The sequence below is a fragment of the Mixophyes fleayi genome, chromosome 10 (genome assembly GCF_038048845.1).
Source record: "Mixophyes fleayi isolate aMixFle1 chromosome 10, aMixFle1.hap1, whole genome shotgun sequence".
Classification (NCBI taxonomy): domain Eukaryota; kingdom Metazoa; phylum Chordata; class Amphibia; order Anura; family Limnodynastidae; genus Mixophyes; species Mixophyes fleayi.
In genome coordinates, this window is record NC_134411.1 from 10,522,446 (window position 1) to 10,549,803 (window position 27,358).

The following is a 27,358-nucleotide window of genomic DNA, read 5'->3' on the forward strand; positions in this document are numbered from 1 at the left end:
CCTAAACGAAGCCCATAACACTGCTCCCCCTCCCCCCCCCAAAACAAACAAAGCAAAACCCTAAAACCAGTTTAATATACTATTGAACTATATGTATTACTGAGTGACATATATTGGAAAGACTTTACCTTTCTATACTGTGTTGCTTTGGGAATCCTTAGTCTGCAGCTCTACTCTTTGCACTAAACAACTTTTCATTCTATCTTTATTACCTTTATTACCTCAGAGCTTCTTTGTCAGACATCTATAATTTTTTTCGGATAGGAGCGTTCTGGATAACAAAGATATTGGCATATAGATCAAGTAAACCTTTTTTTTTTTTTTTTTTTAGTAGATAAAGTTGCACTTGGATATACAAAAGCACATTGGAACATGTAAATTAAGCATTTTTTATACAAGTGATTAACCATTGACCTATACAACTCTTTTCTGACATTAAAACCTAAGAATCATTAATAGTACAGGATGAATAGTCAGACCTGATTCAAAGATGGCTGACTTCATGTGGGTCTCTTCCTTGAGACCATTTGCTTTTGTGTTGGTGGATACCACTGATATCAGTCCTCCACTGTGAAGGACTCAAATTGCAGAGCAGGCTGAAGTAGAGCATAATTTCACATTTGAACCTCTACCGCTTTAACCATACTTCCCAATATATGCGGGGCCATGTCAATGGGGGCGTGCCTAGCGCGTTTGAAATGCTAGACTTTCCCGTACTGTCCTCCCCGCACAGCAGCTGTCCACCACTGCTCGACTTTTGCACCCAATCAGGATGGCAGGACAGACCCCACAAATCGGAAATGTCCTCCTTCTAAATTTGGTCTTCCGGCAGACCCCATGAATACCCCCTAAAGAAAAGGTTATTTCTTTATTCTATATAAGTCTTTTTTTTTTTTTTGTTTTGTTTTGTCTGTAAACTTTGCATGTTCTCTTACATTTGTTTCAGCATTTAAGAGGGAAAGTACGTCTAGAAAACATGAAATATACCCTAATTGCTATGTCTGATAAGATCAGGCAGCACTATTAGTCTCTTTATTGAACCTTTGGAACCATAAGCCACAGTCTGAGATTTATTCTGTGTGTGGCTGGTGTTTAAAAATAAAGTTGGTTAATAAGTTAACCTAGTGAGTATAGATATGTGTGTGCGCATATATGTGTGTATGTATATGTGTGTATTTATGTGTGTGTGTGTGTGTGTGTGTATCTATATCTTAAAACTGAAAGTTACATTCTGGACATTAAACCCCAAACATAATGATTTTTATTTTTTTTCATATACAGAATTAGAATAATGTAAGTAAATATGGAACAGACTGTCTGGGCGTCCTGGGGACAACGGAAGTACAAGATTTGTTCAGCTTTGCATGGTTATAGGAATAGTCAGCACTTTTTTTTTTTTTTTTTTTTCCCCCCCTCTCATTTCTTTTAAGTTGCCAAGTTGACCTGTCTCCTGCTGCTTGGAATGTGAGCCTACACACTGGGGCAGGATTCAGCAACACTTCCTCTTTACAAGCAGCATGTGAAGCTACATAATGTGGAAAAGCTTTTCATTGTGAATAAGTTTTGTTCTTTTATGTACATTATGGAGCTGTTTTTGAGTAATCTTTGTATTTTCTTCCTGCTCATATGCACCTTTATACATATTGTGTGATTGAACACGAAAGCTTACAATCTAATTGTGCAATATGTATAAATTGGGAATTCAGAAATTGACACTTATAGGGGGTAATTCAATTGACGGCGTTGACGTGAGAACAATGCAGTCCGTGCACTATTACAGTTAGTACAGCAATAGTGCGCATTATTACCGTTGGTACGGTAATTTTAACACATATTTTTGCTACAAAAATCTGTGTTGAAATTGCCTTACTAATGGTAATAATGCGCACTATTACAGTACTAATGATAGTGCGCGGCCCGCATTCTTACGAGCAACTTGGTCAATTGGGTTCCTCTTAATAAGTGCTGATATTTAATTTCCCATTTGTATATATTTTCCAATTAGATTGTAAGCGCTCTCATGATCCGAGCCCTACCAACTCTCTCTCCCCCCCCCCCCCCCCCATCCCCGTGCATGCTTTTAGTCTATCTTGATTTTTCCACTTTCTGGCGCTGTGGAGCAGAGCGGCACCTTACAAATCAACAGTAATTAATCACATCATTTCGGTGTTCTAAGTCTTAATCTTCACATTCTTGCAACTCCTTCCAGACTCTTCCATTTGTATCTTTATTCATACAGCTTTTCATACAAATTGTCTTTATGGTCACACTTAAATGTGCTATAGTATTTTTATCCTCTGGAATACCATGAGGGTTAGTAACTTGTAAGTTTTTGTTGGTGTTGTCTGTTACTATCTGTTTAAAACTTGTACACGACTGTTAAAATTGGACGTTTGACAGGTGTGTGTGTCTGTGTGTATGTATGTATGTATGTATATATATATATATGTGTGTGTGTGTATATATGTGTGTATATGTATGTATGTGTGTGTGTATATATGTGTATATATATATATATATAGCGCTGCGGAATCGGTGGCGCTATGTAGATGATAGATATACTTTCTGACTACTTTTTGCATATCTTTGCATCAATTTCAGTGTTGCTTAGTGTTCACAAGTATTAAGTATTAATATTGGTTGACATTTAATGGAGTTTTATTCATATGCTATGGTGCTAGTAGTCTTAAAGGAGAGCTCTTAAAATTTGTTTAAAAATTAGTATTTTAATAAATACTCTTAAATGGTGGCAGGCTCTTGGATGAACAAACCACAATTTTGCTAGTTAAGGAACATCACAAGCTGAGCTCTGCTGTTGATTGGTCCTCCCAGAAGCAAATTTCCGGTTTATGGCTTGGGCTGTAAGATGGTGGAGTCCTACACAAAAACAGCTGTATGTAGCAGCCCCCAGGCTCTACCTAGGAAGGGAAATGTCGCACTACACTTCTGAATAGGTGGCAGTACAACTCTAAAGAGCACCTTTTGTTTAAACAGTAGATACAGACATTTTTGGTAAAACCAATGTACGTGCCCATAAATATTGGTTGTGTTGTAAATCAGTGATGACATTGACTGCCAGTTAAATATTGGTTGTGTTGTAAATCAGTGATGACATTGACTGCCAGTTAATTGATAGGCTGCATTCTCATGAATATCCAATAATAAATAAAGGTGACATATATTGTGGGCATCACAGTGGCCTAGTGGTTAGCACTTCTACCTCACAGCACTGGGGTCATGAGTTCGATTCCCGACCATGGCCTTATCTGTGTGGAGTTTGTATGTTTTCTCTCTGTGTTTGTGTGGGTTTCCTCCGGGTGCTCCGGTTTCCTCTCATACTCCAAAAACATACTAGTAGGTTAATTTGTTTGCTGCTACTATCAAAAATTGACCCCAGTCTCCCCCTGTCTGTCTGTCTCCCTCTCTGTCTGTCTGTGTGTGAGCGTGTGTCTATATTAGGGAATTTAGACTGTAAGCTCCAATGGGGCATGGACTGATGTGAATGAGTTCTCTGTACAGCGCTGCAGAATCAGTGGCGCTATATAAATAGATGATGATGATGATTGTATTGTACAGTTGCAAAATAACGGAAGCTCCAATATAAAGTCGGCCTGTGTGCACCTTGGCATTGAGACAACCAATGACATGTAAAGGAGGGATGCTGCATCATTCTTTCACATGAATAAGTAATAATGGTGGTGAAAAATGTCTTGGATGATCTAGAATATTCCATATATTCCTGATTGGATTCAGTTCTGGTGACTGATGAGGCTGTGACATGGTTAGCTGCTATATCATGCTAATTCAACCATTGGGCGACCGCATGTGCCCTATTCTCCTTGGAGACATCTCTGACCACAGGAAAGAAATGCTGCAACTTGGAGTGAAGATGCTAATCACTTAATGGTGCTATCTAAATGTTTCACCATGACCATTCTATGGAAATGTTCCTCTGTTCGGTAGTCTATCGCCTGTGCTCTTTGCAACAGTAAAATTGCCAGGTGTAATCATGTAATGCATCCCAACTATGGGTAGCCAGGGAAGTCCAGCAGTTTGTACATGGCCTTGACAATACTGAGATGTTATTGCTTTATTAACACATGAGCCACACCTAGGTGAAACCCCATCCTTTTTGTATGCGTGATGTCGAATGCGTGATGTTTTTTGTCTACTTGCTGTATATGTGTAATGTATATGTATAATTTTTTTTTTATAAAAGTTGGTTAACTTTGCCCTCATATTTGCAAATTGATTATAGTAATTTGCAAATCAAACTTCACCTGTCTGCAAAAAGTTTTTGCCATATGTGGTCTTCTGAACATGGAAGGAAGCCACAGTAAATGGTGATCTGCTATAAAGACCATTGGTACCATGTGGGGAAAAACCTTTTTAGATCAAAGGTACTAGTATGTGGAACGATGTATAAATCTAAATTGCAAAAATGTAGAGCTGTGTTCATTCATTGTAACTCTAATTCCCTTCCGTCCACAGGAGACAAAGCTTTGGATGGCTACAGCAAGAAGAAATATGTCTGCAAGCTGCTGTTTATCTTCTTACTTGGACATGACATTGACTTTGGTCACATGGAAGCCGTGAATCTGCTCAGCTCCAACAAATACACAGAGAAGCAGATAGTAAGTCAGTCCATTTATACAATCGTCATTACTTCCATGTGTAAGGGAAGCTACGACTAAGTGAGATGCCCCCTCCATAATTTACATGATTGCCTGTTCTTTGCCCCTGGGCACACAGTAGCCGAGGTGTTGTCGTCTTGCAGCTATTCCTGGAAGGCTTCAGTAAAGGTCACCATTGTGGTGTATAGCGACTTTCCTGTGTCTCTCCTGATGGGCGCAGTGTGGTGGTTTTATTTATTTTAGAGCTAGGCAGAACTACGCCCTTGTAATGTTCTGTAAATGGTGATGTTCACATGTGTTTTATACAGTTTAATGTCAATAGCTTGCAATGTAGTAGCAATAAACAATTGGATTAACACATTGGCATGTGTTAACAGTGAAACCAGCACTCCTGGATGATTGAATTCCCCCCTAGGAGTAGCAGCTACACCACTCTTCAATCAGTCCTTAGTCAGTACCAGACTCGTTAGTGAATTAAAATAAAACGGGAGCGCTGATAGTGTAGTATGTGGGTCCATGCTGAGCAGCACACACAGGACATCACTGCTCTTTACTATACCCCATCTATTTAATGCTGCTAGATAAAGTTTTAATATATTTGTTTAAGAGTTTTCAATCTGATCTAATTAAAGTGGTATTTGACGTAGCACGGTGGCTTAGTGGTTAGCACTTCTGCCTTACAGCACTGGGGTCATGAGTTCGATTCCCGACCACGGCCTTATCTGTATGGAGTTTGTATATTTTCCCCGTGTTTGCGTGGGTTTCCTCCGGGTGCTCCGGTTTCCTCCCACACTCCAAATACATACTGGTAGGTTAATTGGCTGCTAAGAGTCTCTGTCTGTCTGTGTATGTTAGGGAATTTAGACTAAGCCCCAATGGGGGCAGGGACTGCTGTGAGTGTGTTCTCTGTACAGCGCTGCGGAATTAGTGGCGCTATATAAATAGATGATGATAGAATTAAACAGTGTCGGTGTTTATAGCACCGATAACTCGTACTACACCCGTTTGATTGTTACATTTTCACTGGTTGAATTATGTTAGTTGTCAATTCCTTTGTCCCCCAATGTTCATATTTGGTCTTTGTATGCTGTGTGATGAAAGCTATAAATAAAGTAATCCTATCAGTGCCCACTTAACCTTAGGTGGGGACCTAGGTTGCCTAATGCAAGTTCCCAGCTAGGATCTGTAACACTCCAGTGTAACACAACAGATGACGTTATATCACGCATACTACGCTGACGGTACTGTCCTGTTTTTTAATATATATTTTATTTTTCTGGTATACAGCGGTATGCCACACCGTCGCTTCTCCTACTGCTTTGATTGTGAAACTATCAAATTCCATTCACTTAGATTCCCATTAAATTTTCCATACCGCCACTTCTAAATTTACACTTCGATATTCGATATTCTCTAGTGTTTACAATTTTGAGATTGAATCTCTTGTGGAGAAGCAGTTGGATAATAACAAGTTGAAACACATTAAACTAAGGGAGCAAAATAAACCATTACATTTAAGTTCTACGCTGCCAGCAATTGCTGCCAAATGTGTGGGTGTGTGGATGAGGTTTTTCATACCATTTTTGAATATTTCAAGAGATGTTTTCCTTAGGGCAAAGTGTTCCAAGTTCTAGGAACTACATGGCTTGGCCTTATGACCTGGGTTTAGTAACACATGGCTTCTATGTGCATGATTATTGTACAGTCTTCTTAAATATTGTACAACTGTCTATTTTGTCTTTGAAATGTTATTTTATGTATGTATTGTAGTTTTTGTTCTTAAAAGTTTTCAAACCTTTTCCTTTCTTCCAGGGTTACCTCTTTATCTCGGTGCTGGTGAACTCTAACAGTGAGCTCATCCGTCTTATCAATAATGCCATCAAAAACGACTTGTCTAGTCGCAACCCCACCTTCATGGGATTGGCCCTGCACTGCATTGCCAATGTGGGCAGTAGAGAGATGGCAGAGGCCTTTGCTGGTGAGATCCCCAGAATACTGGTGGCTGGGTAAGACTGCATCTCTGTTTAACATTTTATTAGCAGCAAAATGTGCAAAGTCACGCCATGTTGTTTTATTTGTTTCCTTATCGTAGCTGAACACTCATGTATTTCTCTCTACCATTATTGAGTTTTAAAATATTAATATGGCTGAGTTAGACAAATATACAGTCAAACAGGCAGTTCATATTTTCAGTGCTGAGTGACCAGCCACTGGCGCGGCCCTTCTGTCTGTTCCCTATTTACTACTTTATAGATCTGCCTCCCAAAGTGTTTCAACCCACGGACATTCAGACCATCATCATCATCATTTATTTATTTATGAGATTACCAAGTAGAATACTTTCCCGTTCTAATCACCTACATGTAATGTACACTACTTGTCCCTGAATAAGGATATGGACCAATTGCCCCAACCAAAATGATCATATGTTCATCAATTTAAACCATACAGGTATTCCAATTTACTGTAGCACAACGCTGTAAACAATTTCTAGTCAGCTGTTCTAGGGTGTGTCGTCTTATCTATAGACTCTCTTGCGTTTTACAACCATTACCTAATTTACTGGTCTCCAATGTATGTTTTAGTTTGACAATAGAGTTAGATAACCCCATCAAAGATACACATGCATACGTGTGTGTGTGTGTGTGTGTGTGTGTGCGCGCGCGCGTTTTTAGCCCTTGTTAAAATAAATTTTTGAGTCTAGTGACTGATAAGATGCTCTATTCAAATAGAGAATAAAATATGTTGCAGTACCATGCACGTCCTTTCTATCTGTTTTGTCTAATGTGCACTAGGGGTCTCGTTTAGATCAAAGAAAAAAAAAAAAGCAATTTTGGTCCTGTACAAAAACATGTGCAAATGCATTTTTCGATGCAGAGAAAATAATGGCTACATTTGAAGATGGCGTTCATATACCGGGCAGATTTTTTTTTTTTTTTTACACTGTAATACATAGATGCACTCGGACACCCCCCACACTCAAAATCAAAATCTCTGCACATTTTAAACATGAGCCTGCAGTGCGACATGGATTTGTCAAGGTGCAAACTTGCTCCTTTTTTTTTTCTCAATTCCTAACTAAAAGGGGACATATGTGAATAATATACAACATACAGAAATGGATGTTTTTTTTGGAGTGTCACAAACTTGTTTTTGGGATCTTTAACTTGATTAATATCTCCAAAGGTAGCTTTAACTTTGCATGCCTATCAGTGTCTTGTTGTTCTACTGTACAATATGAATTCCAGGATGGAAATAAGATAAAACTGTTCCTTTGACCGGACACTTTCTTATCGACCTACACAATGTCTGATTGTTTTTTCTTACTTTGAAATATGTGGGAATTTTTTTTTTTTAACATGTCAGGACATGACTAACATTCATCCATCTTAACCAAGTCCTAAAGTTTGATGAATTTAAGATTAGATATATAATATATTCTATTGTACTTCGCGAGGACCTTGTGGTGCTATATTGTTCCAAGCACTGGAGAAAAGCAGCGCTCGTGGCCCTCCTGACAGCTCCTGGAGTTCTTTGGTAGCCAAGCGTTGTAGCATAAGTCTTCAGCTTTGGTTAACCGGATTTGGTCAACATCCTGGATCCAAATTAGTTTTGTAGGTGGTCCTAGATTTCAGAGACAGATCCCTGGAAGTAAGACTGGGTGGGAGATCTGAAGATTAGATTAAATGATGTCAGTGCCAGCTGAGCTTCTGGCCAGACGTGAATGCTGCAGGAGGGGGGGTGGCAGGCTGGAGTGGTTAAGGAATGTGGGACACCCAGACCTGTGTAAAATAAATAGTATAAAAGAAGGGCTACTAAACCATGTGAACTACTACATTCACTTGATATTTGTGTATGAGCTTGGAAGATCTCTTGTAAGAGTTAACTGAGCCAGTAAATGCTGTTATTGTGAAGATCCTGCTCGTTCCTATTACTGCAACTTTAACTCCCCTGGGCTGTCCGCCCAGCGTACCAGAATCCGCTCTGTAACCAGCATTCATGGGTGTAACTACCAGGGCAGCAGGGGTAGCAGCTGCTGTGGAGCCAGACAGCAGAGGACTCTTGTCAGAGCTCCTCAGTTGCCAGGCCCCATGTAGCTGCCACCCATGCTGCCCCAGACCATGATTACCTATATTTTTTTTGAGTTGCTGCAGTCTGAGCAGAATAGTTTAATGAGCTCCCTGCATCTGACTGCTGACACTACAAGGCTTTTAGGCTATCCAGCATTCTGGCTGCTGAAAACCTGCAAACCCCCCAAAACAAGGAGGAGCAGGGTTGTATAGTTATCACATCACGTCACAAAACTGCATAAAGAAAATCTGTAAGGCCTGTAGTTACTTTTTATAAAATACAATAAAGGTAAAAAGTTTTAAAAAAGTGTAAAAAAACATACTGCAATTTTCTGGTTGCAAGAGTGTACAAATCCCTTAGCTATTGCTTTGTGGAGTCACATTTTTCTCTTTTTATAGTACCGCGACTTTTTTTTTTTTTTAATACTCTTATCAACTTCACACACCTGACCTTTTGCAATTCTCTCCAACTCTTCATGTGAAAAAGTGCAATGTCCATAAAATTGTGAGGGGATCTCATGTGCCCAACCCCTTTAGGTTATTCCACAGGTTTTCAATAGGATTGAGGTCTAGGCTCTGACTGGGCCTTTCCAAGACTGTGTGTCTTCCTTTTTACTTAAGCCATTCCTTGGTTAATTTGGATGTTTGGATCGTTATCATGTATCATTGAAGCTTTTCATTATACCCTCTCTCCTGATAGTAGCTCCTGTCTCAGCTTCACAGTAGGTATGGTGTTTTTATCTGGTGAGCTGTATTGTTTTTTTCAACAAACATATCTTCTAGAATAGGGGGAAAAAATTCAGCCTTGATCTCATCAGATCATAAGATGTTTGATCACATGATTGTTGTTTTTTTTTGGATGTTCTTTTTTGTGTGAAGTCGTTTCCATTTTGCCACCCTACCCTATATAGCCCAGACATGTGCAGAATGCAGGAGATTGTTGTGTACATGCAGGGAGTGACCAGTTACTGACAGACATTTCTGTAGATCCTATAATGATGTCTTTCTCCCTTGTACTGTCATGCATTTGGAAGGGACGTCCTGATTTTGGCATTGACCATGTTGTGGCATATTTTCTCCAGTTATTGATCATACAGCTCCTTTGGTCTCAAGTACCACCTCTATGCGGATGACACCCAACTCTACCTTTCCTCTCCCGATCTCTCTCCCTCCCTCCTCTCCAGGGTGTCCGCCTGCCTCTCCGCCATCACCTCCTGGATGTCCTCTAGGTTCCTCAAACTCAATCCTACAAAAACCGAACTTATTGTCTTTCCCCCCACTCACTCCCCCTGCCCTTCCGACCTTTCTATCACCGCTCTCAACTCCTCTATTTCCCCTGTTTCTCAACTTCGCTGCCTCGGCGTCACCCTGGACTCCTCTCTCTCCTTTGTCCCTCACATCCTCTCTCTCGCCAAATACTGCCGCTTCCAGCTGCGCAACATCGCACGCATTCGGCAATTCCTCTCCCAAGATGCCACCAAAGCCCTTGTCCACTCTCTTATTATCTCCCGCTTGGACTACTGTAACCTCCTCCTTACTGGCCTCCCCCGCTCTGTACTCAATGCAGCCGCTCGGCTCATTTTCCTTTCTCGCTGCTCCTCTTCTGTCTCCCCCCTCTATCAATCCCTCCACTGGCACCCCATCCCCTACAAAATCGTGTTCAAGCTCCTCACTCTTACTTTTAAGGCCCCCTCCAACTCCACTGCTCCCTACATCTCCAACCTCATCTCCATTCACGCTCCATCTCGCTACGGATACCTAGTGGCGCCCTATAAATAAAAATTAATAATAATAATAATACTGTTCGCAGTGTTACATGGTACATGTAATGCCTTATTTAAATTATTTTATACCCCTCTCCTGATTGGTACTTTTCAAAAATGACATCTCATATATGTTTTGAAAGCTCCTTGCAGACCATGGCTATATCAGTGGGTTGCAACCAAGAAAACTGCAAGGAAATCATAGAGGAAAAGCTGATCTGTATGTGGGGTTAATCACAATCCCTTTCATTGCTGGCATATGTATGCTAATTATCTTTGAACATGATTTTGAATGTAATTTAATAACTCTGAACACTGCTACAGCCCCATCATGAAAGGGTTTGCTCACTTATGCAACCGAGGCATTGTAGGTTGTGTATGTCACTTCATCACAAACACTTGCACTCTCAATAAGGGGTTGTGGACTTTTTATATCCTTTCTGCATAAGTAAAAGGAAGAATGCAGAGCTTAGTTGTATTACAAGTGTTTGGATGCATCATACTGTTTAGAAGATCCGACTCTCAGACTTGCCGGTCGGCGGATCTAGACTCTTGATATACCCGGAGCGATTTTAGGGGGGGGCGATTTAGGCCCCGCCCCCTTTTCTTATTTCTAAGGCTGCCGGCGGCTGCACACTATGTGCAGGTCTGCTCGGCAGTGGCAGTGTGCTGTCCCGCTGCTCTGATTGTGTTTAAAACACAATCAGAGCAGCCGGGCAGCACACTGTCACTGCTGAACGGACCTGCACAGTGTGCAGCTGTCGGCAGCAAGCCCCTGGTCGGGGGGGCGATCGCCACTGAGACTTGCTGATAACGCTTCCTAGTTCTGGACAGAAGTGATCACATGGTGACAAATTTACCAGACTAAGCTGTAAATGATCAGGAAGAACCCAACTCTAACCAGTAATGTGCTTCTTACTTCCCAGCAAAAGTGTTTGTCCAACAGGATACATCATACCTGTACTGTACATTTACAAAATGCATCTATCCCCTTTCTGCAGCATTTGAAAAATATAATAATGTGTTTGATTTTGTTGCTTGTCTGTTATCTTTGACATTTGTAGAATACTGAGTACTTTATGAAGGTTAATAAACACAAATGGGAATTATGAACTTGCAAGTCAGTAATAATGTATGTGTGTGTGTGTGTGTGTATATGGAGAGAAAAATACAATTTTAGACATACTAAACCTGACATGTCATTAACATATGAAGTTATAGTAGGGTTCTGAAAATGTTTTTCACCCTTTAAAGTGCCTAATCAGCTATTCTTATTTGTTTGCACAATAGGGACACAATGGACAGTGTTAAACAGAGTGCTGCCCTCTGTCTACTGCGGCTCTACCGTACCTCCCCAGACCTTGTGCTCACCAATGAATGGACCTCAAGAGTGGTACATCTTCTGAATGACCAGCATCTGGTAAGGTGGTGGAAGATCAGCTATGATTAGACTAGATCTGGATTTTCTGTGTAGGGGGCAAGTTGCGCAAAAATCTCCTGGTCTATACTGGGATCTGTTGGTTTGTTTGGTAGACTAACAATTTACTAACCTATTCTGAATGCATTTACCAGCATACGCAATAATGATCGGATTCATTTTAGCTGGATTATCTGGCATCACTCTTCCTGGGGCCCACACATGGTGCAATATTGGGCCAGTTACCTGAAATAACATTAATATTGCAACGTTTGTGAAGCCGACTAATCTTCCCTTTGGCTATGGTGGATTACACATGGAACATTAGGTTCATCTGCCAAATAGAAATTTTATGTATTTTCCCTCTTCATTTTGTATAACTTAGTAACAGTTTAATATGATTTTCAGTGCAGGCAGTCTTGTCCAACTGCCGGGTGAATTGGTAATGTCAATTGTACATCTTCCTCATGTGTCTATGTTTTGAAAAACTGTTTTATTAGCATATATTAACATTTTGGTTGAAAGTGATTATTATCTCCCATGCACTGTGTTTTAGGGTGTAGTAACTGCTGCCACCAGTCTGATCACCACCCTGGCACAGAAGAATCCTGAAGAGTTTAAAACTTCCGTCTCCCTGGCAGTGTCCAGGCTAAGCAGGGTAATGACAAACCACTGCTAATTGTTTGTTTGTGTTTGTTTCCGAGTTGGTGAGGAACATGTTTCTGTACAATTTGCTTAGACTTGCTGCATAGAAAGTCAGGGTTTGAATTGTGCTATGTTAAATCTCATTCCACTTGGTAGTGTGTGTTAAATTACTTGGGAGTTTTATTTACCGAAATGTAAATAATAATTTTCCTGGCAACCTCCCTGACACTAATAGAGAAGGTATTAGTCACGTTTTCCTGGCTAGTTTGTGGATGATTCAATTATCTAAAACATACATATATAACAAAACTAATGGGCAGCTGTTTTTCCTGTGGGTACTTGAGGCTAAATTTTACCACACAACGACCTGCCACAATTATCCAGCGAAGATGATGATGTATTGGAGAAAGCTTACAAAAGTTCGCCATGCCTTGCTGTGTTGAACAAAGTGTACTTTGGGCTCATATTTTAGAGTTGTGGTTTTGTTCCTCCTCCACATAGTTCCAAAGGTGTGGGAACTACTATGGGTTCAGTTTCCCCCTTTCCCCCCCCCAAGTTTTGATATAAACTTCACTGTAGTAGCTGTCCTGATCAAGAGTGTATTTTTATGTAAATTCTATTGGTGTTGCATGCTACTCTACGGCCAGTATTTTAATAACTTTTTCTTCTCTTTTCCCCTTTATCATTTGTTTTGAACTTCTCATGTGGCACTACCTGTATATCTTGGTTGTATACATTCACTGTGAACTGACAGTGTGACTTTTTCCATTTTTAGATTGTCACTTCAGCCTCCACAGACCTGCAGGATTACACGTATTACTTTGTTCCGGCTCCCTGGCTTTCTGTAAAACTACTAAGGCTGTTACAGTGTTACCCGCCCCCAGGTAATAATTTCTGCAGAACTCAGTACCCAACATAGCAGCAGTAATTTAGTGATTGTCAGCTGCAGCTAGAAGAAGGATAAAGGGGGATGAATCTGATCTTTCTCCCTGTTTAAACTCTGCGTTCTCTTATCGCGTCGTCTTTGTTGTAATAAACCACATGTATGGCTCCATGCCTCTCTGTCCTTAGTAAATCTGATGAGGCTGGGAGCTCTGTTATCAATGGAGAGAGAGCAAATGTTGAGAGAATGCAGTCAGTATAGTATTGGCAATCTGCTCCCCATTCACTGCACTGCTTCTAGTCTGGTTTTTTACATAGCTGGGTGCATGGGTTAAGTTTTGGGCTAGGGGTAGGTAAAACAATGGATATTAAAATGTCCAAAATGTAACAAGAAATCGGGAAACTTGAGGGGTACCCCATTTGTAACCCAAGCAGAGTGATGTAGTTGGCTGTATATGACGTACATGTAATATTCCTCCTTCAGCAACAACCTCACAAGCAGGACCAAACTATTATGTGCATTATGAACTGTAAACTATCCTCTTATGTACTGTTTAGGATTATTAAAAGTAACAATCACCGGTGAAATGTATTGTATAATCCGATATCCGAATACATTATATAAATTCTGCAATATGCAACATACAAAAACCAACATTCAGAAATGTACATAACGCCAACAATAGGGGTCCGTGCGGGTTTCATCTGGTAGGCTGGTTGTAATGCATGCAGGAAATCTGTCCCAGATGCTTTAAAACTTTAAAATACATTTTCTACTAGTGTAGATAAATCATTTATGACCCACCATTTCGTCATCTAATTTAATTGAGTTTTAAATATTTGCACCACCAGGAGCCATCCATAGCCTAACTATACAGACTTTAGCTACCATAAATAAAATATGTGTTTTGAATATTGTTATGTCTCTCTCTTTAGCATATCCTCCAGTTTCCTCCGAAAGATGCATGTGCCCGGAGAATATTGGGCTATCCTTATACATGTTTTTTTTATTACACCTAATCACTTTAGTACATCTTTATCTGATTCTAGGGCATTGCAAAATGAGATGCCAAAAGGTTCCATGTGGGTCATGACCTTTCAGACAGTTATTTCTTTGTTCACTTCTAAGTTTCGCCAATTTAATGGGCGTGAGATATACCCTGTGAATAATAAATACTTGTTGTCATTTTTAATGAGAATTTAAAAACACATTTGAACTGCGCAGGTGATGCCTATATTGCAATAAATTCATTAGACCATAAATTAATTTGGACATATTTAATACAACTTAAACCACATAAAGCCTAATAGGACCATTAGAAAAATATCTAACATCTAGAAAAATATTGGCAAAATTGCTCTGTAGCTTCACCACTAAAATCTGTGTTCCATAAACAACCAATTGTTCCAAATATTTCTGATGATATTCCAAGAACACAATTAGTCCATTAAAATAATGTCTTTCCATCCAATGTAAGGAATCTTTATCGGTGTAGGTATATAATGACAATAATATGGACTTTTATCCTAGCATCCGCTGGAGGATCGGGTGTGAATGGAGTGTAATATCCACACACCCCCAGAAACTTCACCACAGAGGCAATGACGGATTAGTATTAGTCCGTTGGCAAAATACTCACCCGGTGACAGGAGCTGAATAGAGTTCACATGACTCTTCAGCGTGTTACCGGCTTTGTGATGAAAGAGAAACTGAACTCTCTTCGTGGTGCACGCCAGAATCACTGTCCGGACAGATAAGTGTTAGTGATAAAAATAAAAAATTCCTCTCTGGATCTGTTCCTTAAGCCACAACTCCAAGCGTATAGAACGCTACGGTTAGATTCCTTATACACAAATTGGAATTAAGGTTGGTTGAAATATGGCATTATACAGTCAGCTTTGCGATGCGTTTCGCCTCTTGCAGACTTTTTTTCAAGCAATATGGCTTAATCTCTAAACAATTGTCTTTTAAATAGAGATAGATGTTCTAATTTAAATAAATTGACTTCATATGTTTGAGGACTAGCAATTATCAGACCCTGGCGTTTCTTTATATGATTGGTCAGCGGGAAGTCTCTTCACAAACTACACAAAATAAATTTAATTAATATAGATGTTACCATACATATACCAAAATAACATTTTAATAAAAAAATAAATTCATCAAGTTCTAAATATATTATAAACCATATAGGATATTATATTATAAAAAATATTTAAATGTAATAAATCCTAAATTACCCAGACATCTAAATATCCAGAAATTTCAAAATAAAATTGCACAAACAAATATCAGAGATTTTCAACAAAAGACCCCTAGTATACTCTCCCATTTCTCTCATGTGTCATGTCATTTTTCTTTGTATGAACTTTACATTCATATATTGTTGTATTCATTCTTTGTGCTTTAATCCTATCTCATTAGTAATGCATTAATAGCGTCCTAATAATCAAACAAAACTATTTATTAAGGAGCTCTAAATTCTATAAATCTACTCATCCTAGTTGCACAATAAACAAAATACACATATAACATTGAAATACCTATATAAAATTATGCATACATGTGGTAGCACAGTGGCCTAGTGGTTAGCACTTCTGCCTCACAGCACTGGGGTCATGAGTTTGATTCCCAACCATGGCCTTATCTGTGTGGAGTTTGTATGTTCTCCTAATTGGTCCTCCCAGAAGCAAATTTCCGGTTTTTGGCTTGGGCTGTAAGATGGTGGAGTCCTATACAAAAACAGCTGTATGTAGCAGCCCCCAGGCTCTACCTAGGAAGGGAAATGTTGCACTACACTTCTAAATAGGTGGCAGTACAACTCTAAAGAGCACCTTTTGTTTAAACAGTAGATGCAGACATTTTTGGTAAAACCAATGTACGTGCCCATAAATATTGGTTCTGTTGTAAATCAGTGATGACATTGACTGCCAGTTAATTGATAGGCTGCATTCTCATGAATATCCAATAATAAATAAAGGTGACATATATTGTGGGCATCACAGTTGCCTAGTGGTTAGCACTTCTACCTCACAGCACTGGGGTCATGAGTTCGATTCCCGACCATGGCCTTATCTGTGTGGAGTTTGTATGTTCTCCCCGTGTTTGCGTGGGTTTCCTTCGGATGCTCCGCTTTCTTCCCACACTCCAAAAACATACTGGTAGGTTAATTGGCTGCTATCTAAATTGACCCTAGTCTCTCCCTCTCTGTCTGTCTGTCCATGTCTGTGTGTAAGTGTGTGTCTATAGTAGGGAATTTAGGGAATTGAGACCCTCAGGGTGCAAGGTTTGGAGTTTAAACATCCAGGATACTTCACTTCTACAGAGTCTTTTACCTATCCCCTCCCCTCATAGTGGGATCAAATTTCTTTATTTCTACCACTCGTAGACCTTTCGGATTACATTTGTGCCTTTCAGAAAATTGATATTCTCCGATTTTCAGGATATCTGATTGGCTGAACAATTGTGATGTAATCACAGGGATTGTCTCTTCCCTTTAAAAGCATGCCATTGGTTTTTTTTTATCGGTAAGCCATGTTAAAGCGAGTATGCAAAATGCGCGTCGGCGTTCGCCTCGCTATGCTTTATTATAATAGATACTTTCTCTTCTTTTATACCTAGATAACAACATTTAGCGGCACTAGCCCTGGTATATCCAGGACCGTATCCGCTTAGAGTAGCGTTCTTTTTTTCATTATCAGTAGGCTTCTCTTAAGATAGCATGTATTCAGGAGTGACAGGAGCACAGCACTCCACTAGGAAGGAGATCAGCCTTTTATTCAGTTTAATCTCCATACAGAGGCTGTTACTTGTATAGAGCCGTCTGAACCTGGTGCAGTATATTTCTCTTGCACCTAGTTAATTCTCAGATATAATATTTATCTATCAAATTTTAAACATCTTTTGTTATATTATCTCAATTAGGACACTAAAAGAGATTAGATCATCTATATTGAGAGATTAACAATTTAGGATCCGATAACGATTTACTATTGTGATTATTGATTCACCACTAAAATATAGCTAACGTAGAGAGGCGGGACAGCAGCAGCCGCCAATTTTAATCACACATTTTGCACTTTTGTCACTGTTCATTTTTGTTGTTAAATATTTCGCCACTGGTGGCTCATTGGCCATTTAGGGATCATTTTAGTATATATTCAATAAAGTATGTATTTTTAAATATTATTCTATTACTCTAAGAGTGCCCGTGTCGGGTTAGCTCACGGATAGATGAGTGAGATCTTGCTGTCTCGACTGGTATTAGCTAGACTTCCCTAGAGGCGTGGAGTCTAATAAGGTGGAAGGTATTCACCAGAGACTCCCACAAGGGAATTTGGGCTTCAGCGGCTTCCACCCTGCAGGTCGCCGCCCTCCAGGGAAGTTCTCAGTGAGACAGATGGAGAACAGATTGAATAGCAGAAGAAATCCAATTCGTAGATCAAATGGTGATAAGAAAGATTACCACTTTATTATAAAATATAATGCAAAGTTCACTGAAGGTTGAATAAACTGTAGACGATGATCACGATAATATACAGAGAGTAGGAACCATCAGTAAAGTTCAATAATGCAGACTGAATGCCTAATAAGCAAAGTCACCACTTATACCACTAGGGAGTGGAACATAATACAAAGTTCAAAGAAGTTGCTGGAGATGAGCAGATCAATGAAATCCAGATATGCAGCAGCGATGAATCACTGCTCACTACGGAGATGTAAAACCAGCCAGCACTAGTCAACGATGTTGATAGGGTAGATAGCAAGCGTTGTTCCCACAGCAAGGTACACTGAGATCAGCAGAGTCAGGTATATACAGAAATGATGAGCCACAGCTTACCACAGGGATGTGGAATGAAACAGCAGTAGTCAACGGTGTAGACCTGATAGACAACAGGCAATGATCTTAACGATTGCCACTATAATGGAACTGGTACACAGGGATCAGCAGAGTCCAGATATATACAGCAACTATGTACCACAGCTTACCACAGGAGTATAGAACAAGGCAGCAGTAGTCGGTAGTGCAGGCCAAGTAGGTAGCGGGTGTTGATCACAGCAATTACCACAAGTAACAAGTAGTGGAAGTGGTTCACAGAGATCAGCAGAGTCCAGATATATACAGCTACGATGAGCCACAGAGATGTGGAACGAAACAGCAGTAGTCAGCGGTGCAGACAGGATGAATAGCGGGCGTTGATCGTAACGATAACCGCGGTAGTGGAACAGCTGCGCAGAGTCCAGACACACAGCAGCGATGAAGCACAGATACCAGGGGATATGGGTCACGGAGGAGACATAGAAACAGGTCAGGTATGACTTGAAGAACCATTAAGGAAAAGGTGAAAGGAGGAGCCTTATAAAGGGAGGCTGACCAATGGCAGAACTGACTAACACACAGGTGAAGTACTTACAGGTGCAACCATGGCTGACAGCCTGTACTAAGAGAGATTTAAAGTGATAGTGTTTTAAGGCTCAGGTGGAAATACCCGGGGAGCAGAGTGTGACACCCTGTTTATATTACATGCTTTCTTTCTTTTTCTTTTGCTAATTTCTTTGAGCTATACATGGTAGGGGAGCACCACCCAAGTATTTGTTGGAAATTTACAATTCAATTAAATACATGTATATCATACAGAGTTGTGAATTTCTTTTTTTTTTTTTTTTTTGTCATATGCACAATCGTTGTAGAGAACACACCGGTCGGAAAGTCGTGTACCCACCTAACTGCCACCAATTAAAGCTTGAGTTGCACAACCTCTTTAAAAGTCTTATCAATTCTCTGTTAATTAATTCAGACTTATTGGCAAGTTTGTAGAAGTTTCTTTAATTCTTGAATCGCAGATGTGAAATTAGTATCTTGCTCCTGGGGAATCATCTCCTTTATGGCTTTCGCAATGTCCAGATGGGATACTGGAGCCAGCGAGATATCAGACGGTTTGGATATTAGTTTTTTCATCTAGAAGGGGCTTCTCCACCGTAGTGGCAGACAAGTCCTTTTTAGATCCCTCCCCCCTTTGCGTGCTGCGGTGGGTTGATATATTTCTCAATTTCAGCAAATATGTACTGCAGCCAGCCAAAAAGAATGGATATTGTTAATGAAACGAGGTACAGAGTCCCAGTGTTTTCTCGGGTATGTTATTTGTTCATCTTGGCAGATACTCCCCATTAAGTCAGGAAGGTAAATCACAATATTCATGCTGTTGAAGAGACCGTTAAATGACATCGGTTATTAATGTTAGGGGGTGGTAGTTGAGAGAGAACAATAGGTGACACAGCAATGGATGTATAAACAGCAATTTAGGTCAAACTGTAAATTTATAATAACGAGACACTAATCACATGTAAAGCTGTAATATCCTGGATCACCACTAAGTGTCAGCAAAACCATAGGAGGGACAATGAGCAAGTTAAGTGATACCACTTTCATACTGCAGCCTCGACCCCGGGTTTTCAAAGCTCCTTGAAGAAAGTGATATGGGTAGATAATATATATATATAATGTGGAAGCGAAGCTCCTATAACACATACGCTTGTAGCTTTTTCTTTTTTTTTTTTTTTTTTTTAATATTATCATTATTTTGTGTGTGTGTGTTGGGCTCAAGAACACCACCCCAGGAATAAATAGCCTGCGGGCTTCCTCCAATATGGGACCTTGAGGTGGGGTGTCTGCGGGCTTCCCTCACCTCACAGCGCACTGCAGTCTCCTGCACTCAATGTGAGATTGCCAGTGGCTGCACAGACATGCTGTGGTAGCAGCTGAGGCTGTCTGAGCAGCAGTAACGCTGTCGTCGGGTCCCCCTTGTCACCGAACAGTTCTGCAGCCGCAGCAAGTGTCCATTGAGTCTGAGAGTACAGCTGTGGCAGCGATGACCAGAGCAGATATAGTGGTACTTTTATGTTCCTCGCTGGTAGTGAGTAGGAAGGGAAGGGCTTTCTCCTCCTTGCCCTTGGCAGGTTACCATTAGTGGAGTCTCCATTTTCTATACAGCCCGTCTCTCTCCTGCTGTGCTCCTCCTGTTGGTGACATTTTCTTTACACTTTCTAGGCTTATCCCTGTCTAATTTTCGGTTTTCATACACCTTTTTAACTTATTTAGTGTGTGTGAGCCCACCTATATCTTTTTCACTTTCATATAGGTGTCGGTGACCAGTCTGTCTGTATTTTACAGCTTCTGTGTTTACTGAAGCTATTTGATTTCTGTCCTTTCTCTAGAAATATTTTTACTTTTACTCTGAAATATATATTTACAGCACTACACATACTGCCTTTGCAGCCAGTATAGTCCACTAGTGGTGTGCTCCAGGCTGAGGTTGGTTTGGCATTGTCTCTCTTATTGAGGCTGTCCAGGCTCTTGCTGGGTCCTCTTCCTTGGAATGCCTCCTTAGCGCCCCCATAGGATGACTAGTAAACATTGTGTTCCAGAGATGGTTAGAAAATTGTTTTGGTTTCTGAACTCTCTTCTGACGAAGAGGGTGGGTTGCTTAGGGAGTCTGACGAGGAGGTCTCTTATAACAGTGAGAATTCCTCGGATGCACAGACCACGGGCAATTTATTTCTCGGGGTTCAGCAAACTTTAGGGTTTGTGGATACGGAGGTTTCAGGCTCCGCTGACTTCTCCCTTTTTAAATGGCAGAAGAAACAGGTGGTGTGTTTCCCTCCTTCTCGGCTTTTGGAGTTTGTTTTGTAGGCTTGGGAGAAGCCTGACTGGAAGTTTTCAGTGGAGCAGTCTGTGAAATGGGAGAATTCTCACAAGGTAGATCTGCCTATTGCCCACCTCTGGAGGAGAGGGCGGTGTTCAATCCAGGATGCCCCTGGAATTTATTTTTTATTTTTTTTGCTTCACTCAGCTTAGGTGGTGGCTGGCAACTTGTTTAGACCAGGTATGTCTACTCCCTGGGTGAACAAGGCTATTCAGGCATGGGGGAACAGGTGGCTAAAAGTTTGTAAGAAAATCAGGCTTGGGCTTACTTGTGTTAGTGTAAAACATTTGAGAGTCTTCGGATTTTTTAGGTTAAAGATTTGAATGCAGTGTTTTATTCCAAATGCTCTGCGCTCATTATAGCGGCCAGGAGTTCCTCGTGGCTCCGCTCTTGGTCGGCAGATGCTGACTCTAAACATACACTAGAGCCTTTACATTTTATTGGTGTAATTCTTTCCAGATCTTAGCTGGACCAGATCATTACGGCTTTTTTCTGCCCATCAGCCAAGCCTAAACAACATAAATTTTGGTCCTTTTGTGCCTTCAGAATTTCTAGGGCGGCTACCACCAGTGGGTAGTCTAATTCTTCTAGGGTATGTTTCCGTAGGGGTAGGAAGTTTGCCAGTATTGTGGTAGAGGCCCATCTCGTGCGGTTTCATGATCAATGGCAGGATGTTATCGATCTTGCGCATTTTCCTCCTTGCTATTTCTTCGCCACATATCCGCCCTCCTGGTTCCTTTGGTGTAGGCCGCTCTGAGAAGCAATCTAGAAACTTCTGGTTTTGGGTGTGATTATTCTGGTTCCTCCTCTGGAAAGGGGTTTGGAGTTCTTCTCCAACCTCTTTCTGGTTCTAAATCCAGATGGCTCATTCAGTCTGATCCTGAACTTCAAAACCCACAACAAACTGGTTCGGGTTATGGACTTTAAGATTGAATTGAACTGCAGGCTGTCATTGTGGCCATGGAGTAGGGCGAGTTCTTTGCTTCACTGAACATAAGATGCTTACCTCCACATCCCCATTTGGGAGGGGCATCAGTGTCGTCTTAGTTTTGCGGTCCGCGAGGCACGTTTTCAGTTTAGGATTTTGCCCTTCACAAGAGTTATGGCTGTCATAGCTGGTCTCCTGCATTGTCAGGTTGTAACTTGTTCCTTATCTAGACGACCTGCTAAAGGCTCCATCACATTCTACAACAGCTTCAGCTGATGATGACATTTCTGGAAGCACATGGCTGGATCATCCAGCTGCCTGAGTCTTCCTAAATTCCTGCACAAAGGATTTGTTTTCTTGGCCTCAACTTCAACATTGTGTGTCACCGGGTGTTTCTTCCAGAGGTCAAGGTTCTGTTTGTTCTGTCCAAGACCAGGTCCCTTCTGGCCTAATGGGAGGTGTCCCTTCGCTGCTACATGAAGCTGTTTGGGGCCATGGTATCCGTGTTTGAAGTGGTTTTATTTTCAACCGCTCCAGATGGAGCTTCTCAGAAAGTGGTTCAAATCAACACTTCATCTTGACGAACAGTTCAAGTAGTTGTCTGACAGTTTGTCCAGTCCCTTATATGGTGATTGACAAGGTCGCATCTTGCCAAGAGTTGGTCGGTTTATTCGTGGGAGTGGATTTCGGATACTACGGACACCAGTCTGACTGGTTGGGAAGCTGTCATCCATCAACGTACTGGAACTCTGGGCGATCGTACAGGCTCAGGAGATTCTGACTGGGCAAGTCTGTGAAAGTTAGAGGGCTAATATTTTAGCCAGGATTTTCATGTCTGTTGGCAGAAGAGAAATTGGCTTATATGAATCGGGATACAGGGGATCCTTGAAAGATTTCGGCAGTACCTCTATTAGCGCCTCAGCCATAGAATGGGAGAGAAAACCAGACTCCTTCAAATCATTAAATGTCTCAAGGCCATTGGGAACATAAAAGGCTCTGTTTGTGCAATTCTATTGAGTGGATATCTACCCCTGAGGCCTTACTGTTTGGAAGGACATGGTTGCATTGTCTACTTCATCCAACTCAAATGGAGAGCCTGAGTAAATTATACCATCAGTTGAGAGCTTTGGTAGACTGATTTTATTCAAATTCCCAAATAGGTCACTCTCCTAATGCCCCTGAGTCATGTATACTTTATTGTAGTAATAAAACCCTCCGTTATGTCAGGCAATAAGAAGTATTTTTCACCTATGTCGTCTACAATTGATAGCAGCACTGGCTGTCAGAAATGGTAGCTTTTTGGCATATTTGTCTGCTTGTGCATAATTGACATGTTTACTAAGGAGCAATTTATGTTTAGATTTGTCAACCACAATGGGTTGAGCTTCCAAAAAGCTTCAAGTATCCATTTTTAAGCTTAATGTGTTACCATCATTATATTTCGCCAATTTTCAGAATAAAGTCTCATTCCAAAGTTGACCCTTTTCTGACTCTATCCTTACGGGCTTGTGCTTAATGATTGAATGAGAGAGGTCCACATAATGGCACAGATAAATTAACATTCTTCACTTAACAGTTTCATTATGGTGCCACTGATCAGGTAACCAGAAAAGCATTAAAAAGTTATTTTCTTTGCACCTTACATCCTCTGATAGACCCCTCACTAATGTTAAGACTTCTCCCATGCCACAACCCACTTAGGCTTCAAATCTTTAATCACTTTCTGCAAACCCACCTTTATACTAGAGCCTACCCTTCTGTCAATCAAAACTACTCACTCTTGTACACCCTTACTATTATCTCCACTCTGAGTCACATATGCTAAAAACAAACACAGAAATTTTTAAACTAGTCCAGTGGACTCGTCAACCGGCACTGAAAACCTAGTATTGTGTAGGAGACTGGATATATACTCCATTCATGCAGTGTGCCAATTTCTATTGATGACCATGTTCACGGATGGTTGTTTTTTATTTTGTTTTTTGGGGTTTTTTTTGTTCACTTGTTAGCTATTTGTAATTTGACTGCTTTGCAGATATGACTAAGCAGTTTTTCTCCAGATTTGTTGGTTGAATCAACTGATTTGCACAGGAGTACAGTCAGTGGGGTCAAAAAACAGTTGCATATTAGTAATTAAGACTAAACGTTCCAAAATGTAGAGACTGACTGAATTAAACATTTTAATTCCATTGAGGGCATGTGTCTCACAAAGTCAGCATCCATACCCACCTGCAGTTTTTCCAGCATAAGTTAGATGAGTACAGAGGCACATTTTAAGTTGCATATTTAGTGGCACAAAGATGTTTTTCACACTGTGAAACTACAGCAGAAAGAATTTGCTGTTGCCTCCATTTCAGGTTGCCACTTATTGTGACTTATAAGTAGGAAGTTGTAGGCACAAGGCAGCAGGTCGAATAATTTAATACATGGTTATAGTGCTGGCTGGTATTCTGTAAATTACCTGGATGTTTTAGTTTGGTCACCTTGGAATATAATGACCACTTTAAGTTCTTGCCTCGCAATGAGCCAGAAGGTAAAGAATTATTTATAGCCGGAAGATGATCCATTTGCAATTCTTATAAACAAACAATTAAATGTGTCTAGTTTTCTGTTTTGTAATTGTATAGATCTACAGACTGCATATTAAATCTCCTCACGATACCTAAACTCTCATTTGCTTTGGTAGATGGATCAGTCAAGTTGCTTGTCTTACTTGAAACCTCTAGGAAAGGTGTTCACAGACATTAACATTATCAACATATTTAAATTTGACTATATCTGACCTTTTTGAAACTGTACACAGTAATATGTGCATGTACTGCTCAATGTTTAGAGTTTGGTCACTTACAAAATATCAAAGCACAATTTTTTTTTTTTTTTTTAACGTTTTGCAGGTTGGTGTCAAATGTAATATACTCCCTTCTTGGTGCTATCTTTAAAATTGTACCTATATTTGAGTGTATTAATCTAGCAACTTATTTTAACCTCCATTTGTATAATGTGTAAAATGAGTAACATTGTTCATAAGTAACAAATTGTTGGAGAGTAAATGTTTAGTTATATTTGTGTTTGACAGGGGAATGTACAATCTTACCTGTAAATAATTGCATTTCAGAAGACCCTGCAGTCCGAGGACGGCTAACTGAGTGCTTAGAGACCATTCTGAACAAAGCCCAGGAGCCCCCAAAATCCAAGAAAGTGCAGCACTCAAATGCCAAGAATGCTGTGTTGTTTGAGGCAATCAGCCTTATTATCTACCATGATAGGTGAGCCCAATTTTAAGGCAAATTTAGTGTTGCTTGACTGGTTTATATAAAAGATTGGTAGTTAGATCACTGTTCTCAATCTTTTTGGTGTTATCATGCCTAGTGACACCAGTGTGAAATTGTCTTAAATTGAGCCAGAATAACGAATACATTTGAGTATATTTGAAATTCAAAGGAAAATTGTAGCCAACTTGTTCCATCTACGGTTCATAGATCACATGTAGATCCCATGTAATTAAAAGAGCATATTTTCAACTTCTTTTTAAGAATTTCTCCCTCTTATTGCTAAACTTCCTGTAACATTCATGACACACAGATTTTTTTTTTTAATCATTTGTGCAATATTTATTGGTAGTTAGGCAGTTTTTTTTTTTCCTTTAGAACAGAGATCAATACTAAAGGAAATACTAAGGTAACTTGCTCAATATATAAACAATCAGTATAGTCAATAGACACATAAATGTCTTGCAATACACTGTTATCTGTAATAGTCAGTCTCATGATGCCTTTGCTCAGTCTTCTAGAAAGACTGCCATCCCACTATCCCATTTACTGTGTAAATAAATTAATTTTCACATTAGTTTGCCATGATCTTACAAACTGCTTTATAGCATATTATTATGTATCCTTGCGATTATGCCTACTATACCACAAAGCAAGGAGTTTGCCCTCCTCACCAAAGAACATGGTTTGTTAATCTTATGCTTTTTATGGCCATCTGATTTAATAGAATTATTTGATTTAATTTAGTAAAACCAAAATATGGACTTCTACCGTACTTCGTTATAAAGGGTTTTCTTATTCAGTAAAATTGTACTGATCCAGTTTACTACTCTTTCCTAGCTTGCCCAGCTTTACATTCTATCATTTACCTAGTGTATGCAACTGTTGGCCATCTATTGTTTAACTAAAACTCTTCTGCAGTGCATCCTGGGTATTTGTAGTTCAATAACTGGAAAGTGAGAGGTTGCCTAAGACCAACTTACTCCGTAGCAGCCAACCTCTGTTGTAGCTTTAAATGCCACCTGCATTCAGGTCTTTCCAATTCTGCAGCTCCGAAGGGAGATTTCAGCACTTCAGACTACCAGGCCATTACACATAGCCTATGTGTCTCTTCTATCCTGCTCTCCAGTGAGCCCAATCTGCTGGTTCGGGCATGCAACCAGCTGGGCCAGTTCCTGCAACATCGGGAGACCAACCTGCGCTACCTGGCATTGGAGAGCATGTGTACCCTGGCCAGCTCAGAGTTCTCACACGAGGCTGTCAAGACTCATATCGAAACAGTAATCAATGCACTAAAGGTAAGAGTGGTATTATGTGGTATCATTATTATGATGCAGCTACGCTTTTTTTTTATATAATAAAGTTGTTTTTTATTGACATGGTATTTGTGAAAATTCTGGTCCAAGGATACTTGGCTATGTCAGTCATGGGTGCATCACATATTTATTGGCCCGATCTTTGAATTACCTAAACCGTTTTGTCAGATAATAAAATCTCTCTAGTTCTCTTTTTGCGCATCCATCTACAGCTGAAGAGGATATAGGGTATACTATTTTACAATAATGAGGCAAATTCACAGAAATTCAATTTAAGCAACTTTCTCCTGGTTTGTTAAAAAGTGCTAAAACACCTTTTGTGAATATTTAGAGACCGAGTTACCTTTAAATGTCTCAATTCAACCTTAACTATATTAACCTAATTTGAGAACACAGGGATGCGTGATTACGTGCTAAATGGCGACAACTCATGAATTAAACCAAATGTATTAGAATACATTATTTAAACTTGAATGCACTACTTGCTTTTCCCAGACAGTATCCACACTTACATAATTGGAAAGATCTGATCTTAGAATAATAGTTCAGAGCCAACAGGTTTTTGTGTTTTTGAGGGTGGGAGTTTGTTGCAGTATGGTCCTGCTGTGTTTCCCCTTATGTCTTGCCAGACATAGCAGATCTGTGCAATCTGCTCTATGATCAATCTTCAGCTACTGCTGAAGTGCAAGGGCGCAATTTGCTCAGCAACCTGGGCATAGTGAAGTCTAGA

General features: G+C 40.1%; 1 protein-coding gene across 4 annotated transcripts in view; it reads left to right on the forward strand.

Annotated features, from left to right (window-relative positions):
* The window catches only part of AP2A2 (adaptor related protein complex 2 subunit alpha 2), a 90,371-nt gene that overhangs the window by 40,093 nt on the left and 22,920 nt on the right, over positions 1–27,358 (forward strand). For all 4 annotated transcript variants that reach the window (XM_075187849.1, XM_075187850.1, XM_075187851.1 and 1 more), the window contains exons 3-9: positions 4,492–4,634; positions 6,447–6,640; positions 11,758–11,887; positions 12,441–12,542; positions 13,305–13,413; positions 25,159–25,309; positions 26,442–26,610. In XM_075187849.1, the coding sequence (XP_075043950.1) occupies positions 4,492–4,634; positions 6,447–6,640; positions 11,758–11,887; positions 12,441–12,542; positions 13,305–13,413; positions 25,159–25,309; positions 26,442–26,610 (998 nt within the window). The remainder of the gene's footprint in view (positions 1–4,491; positions 4,635–6,446; positions 6,641–11,757; positions 11,888–12,440; positions 12,543–13,304; positions 13,414–25,158; positions 25,310–26,441; positions 26,611–27,358) is intronic.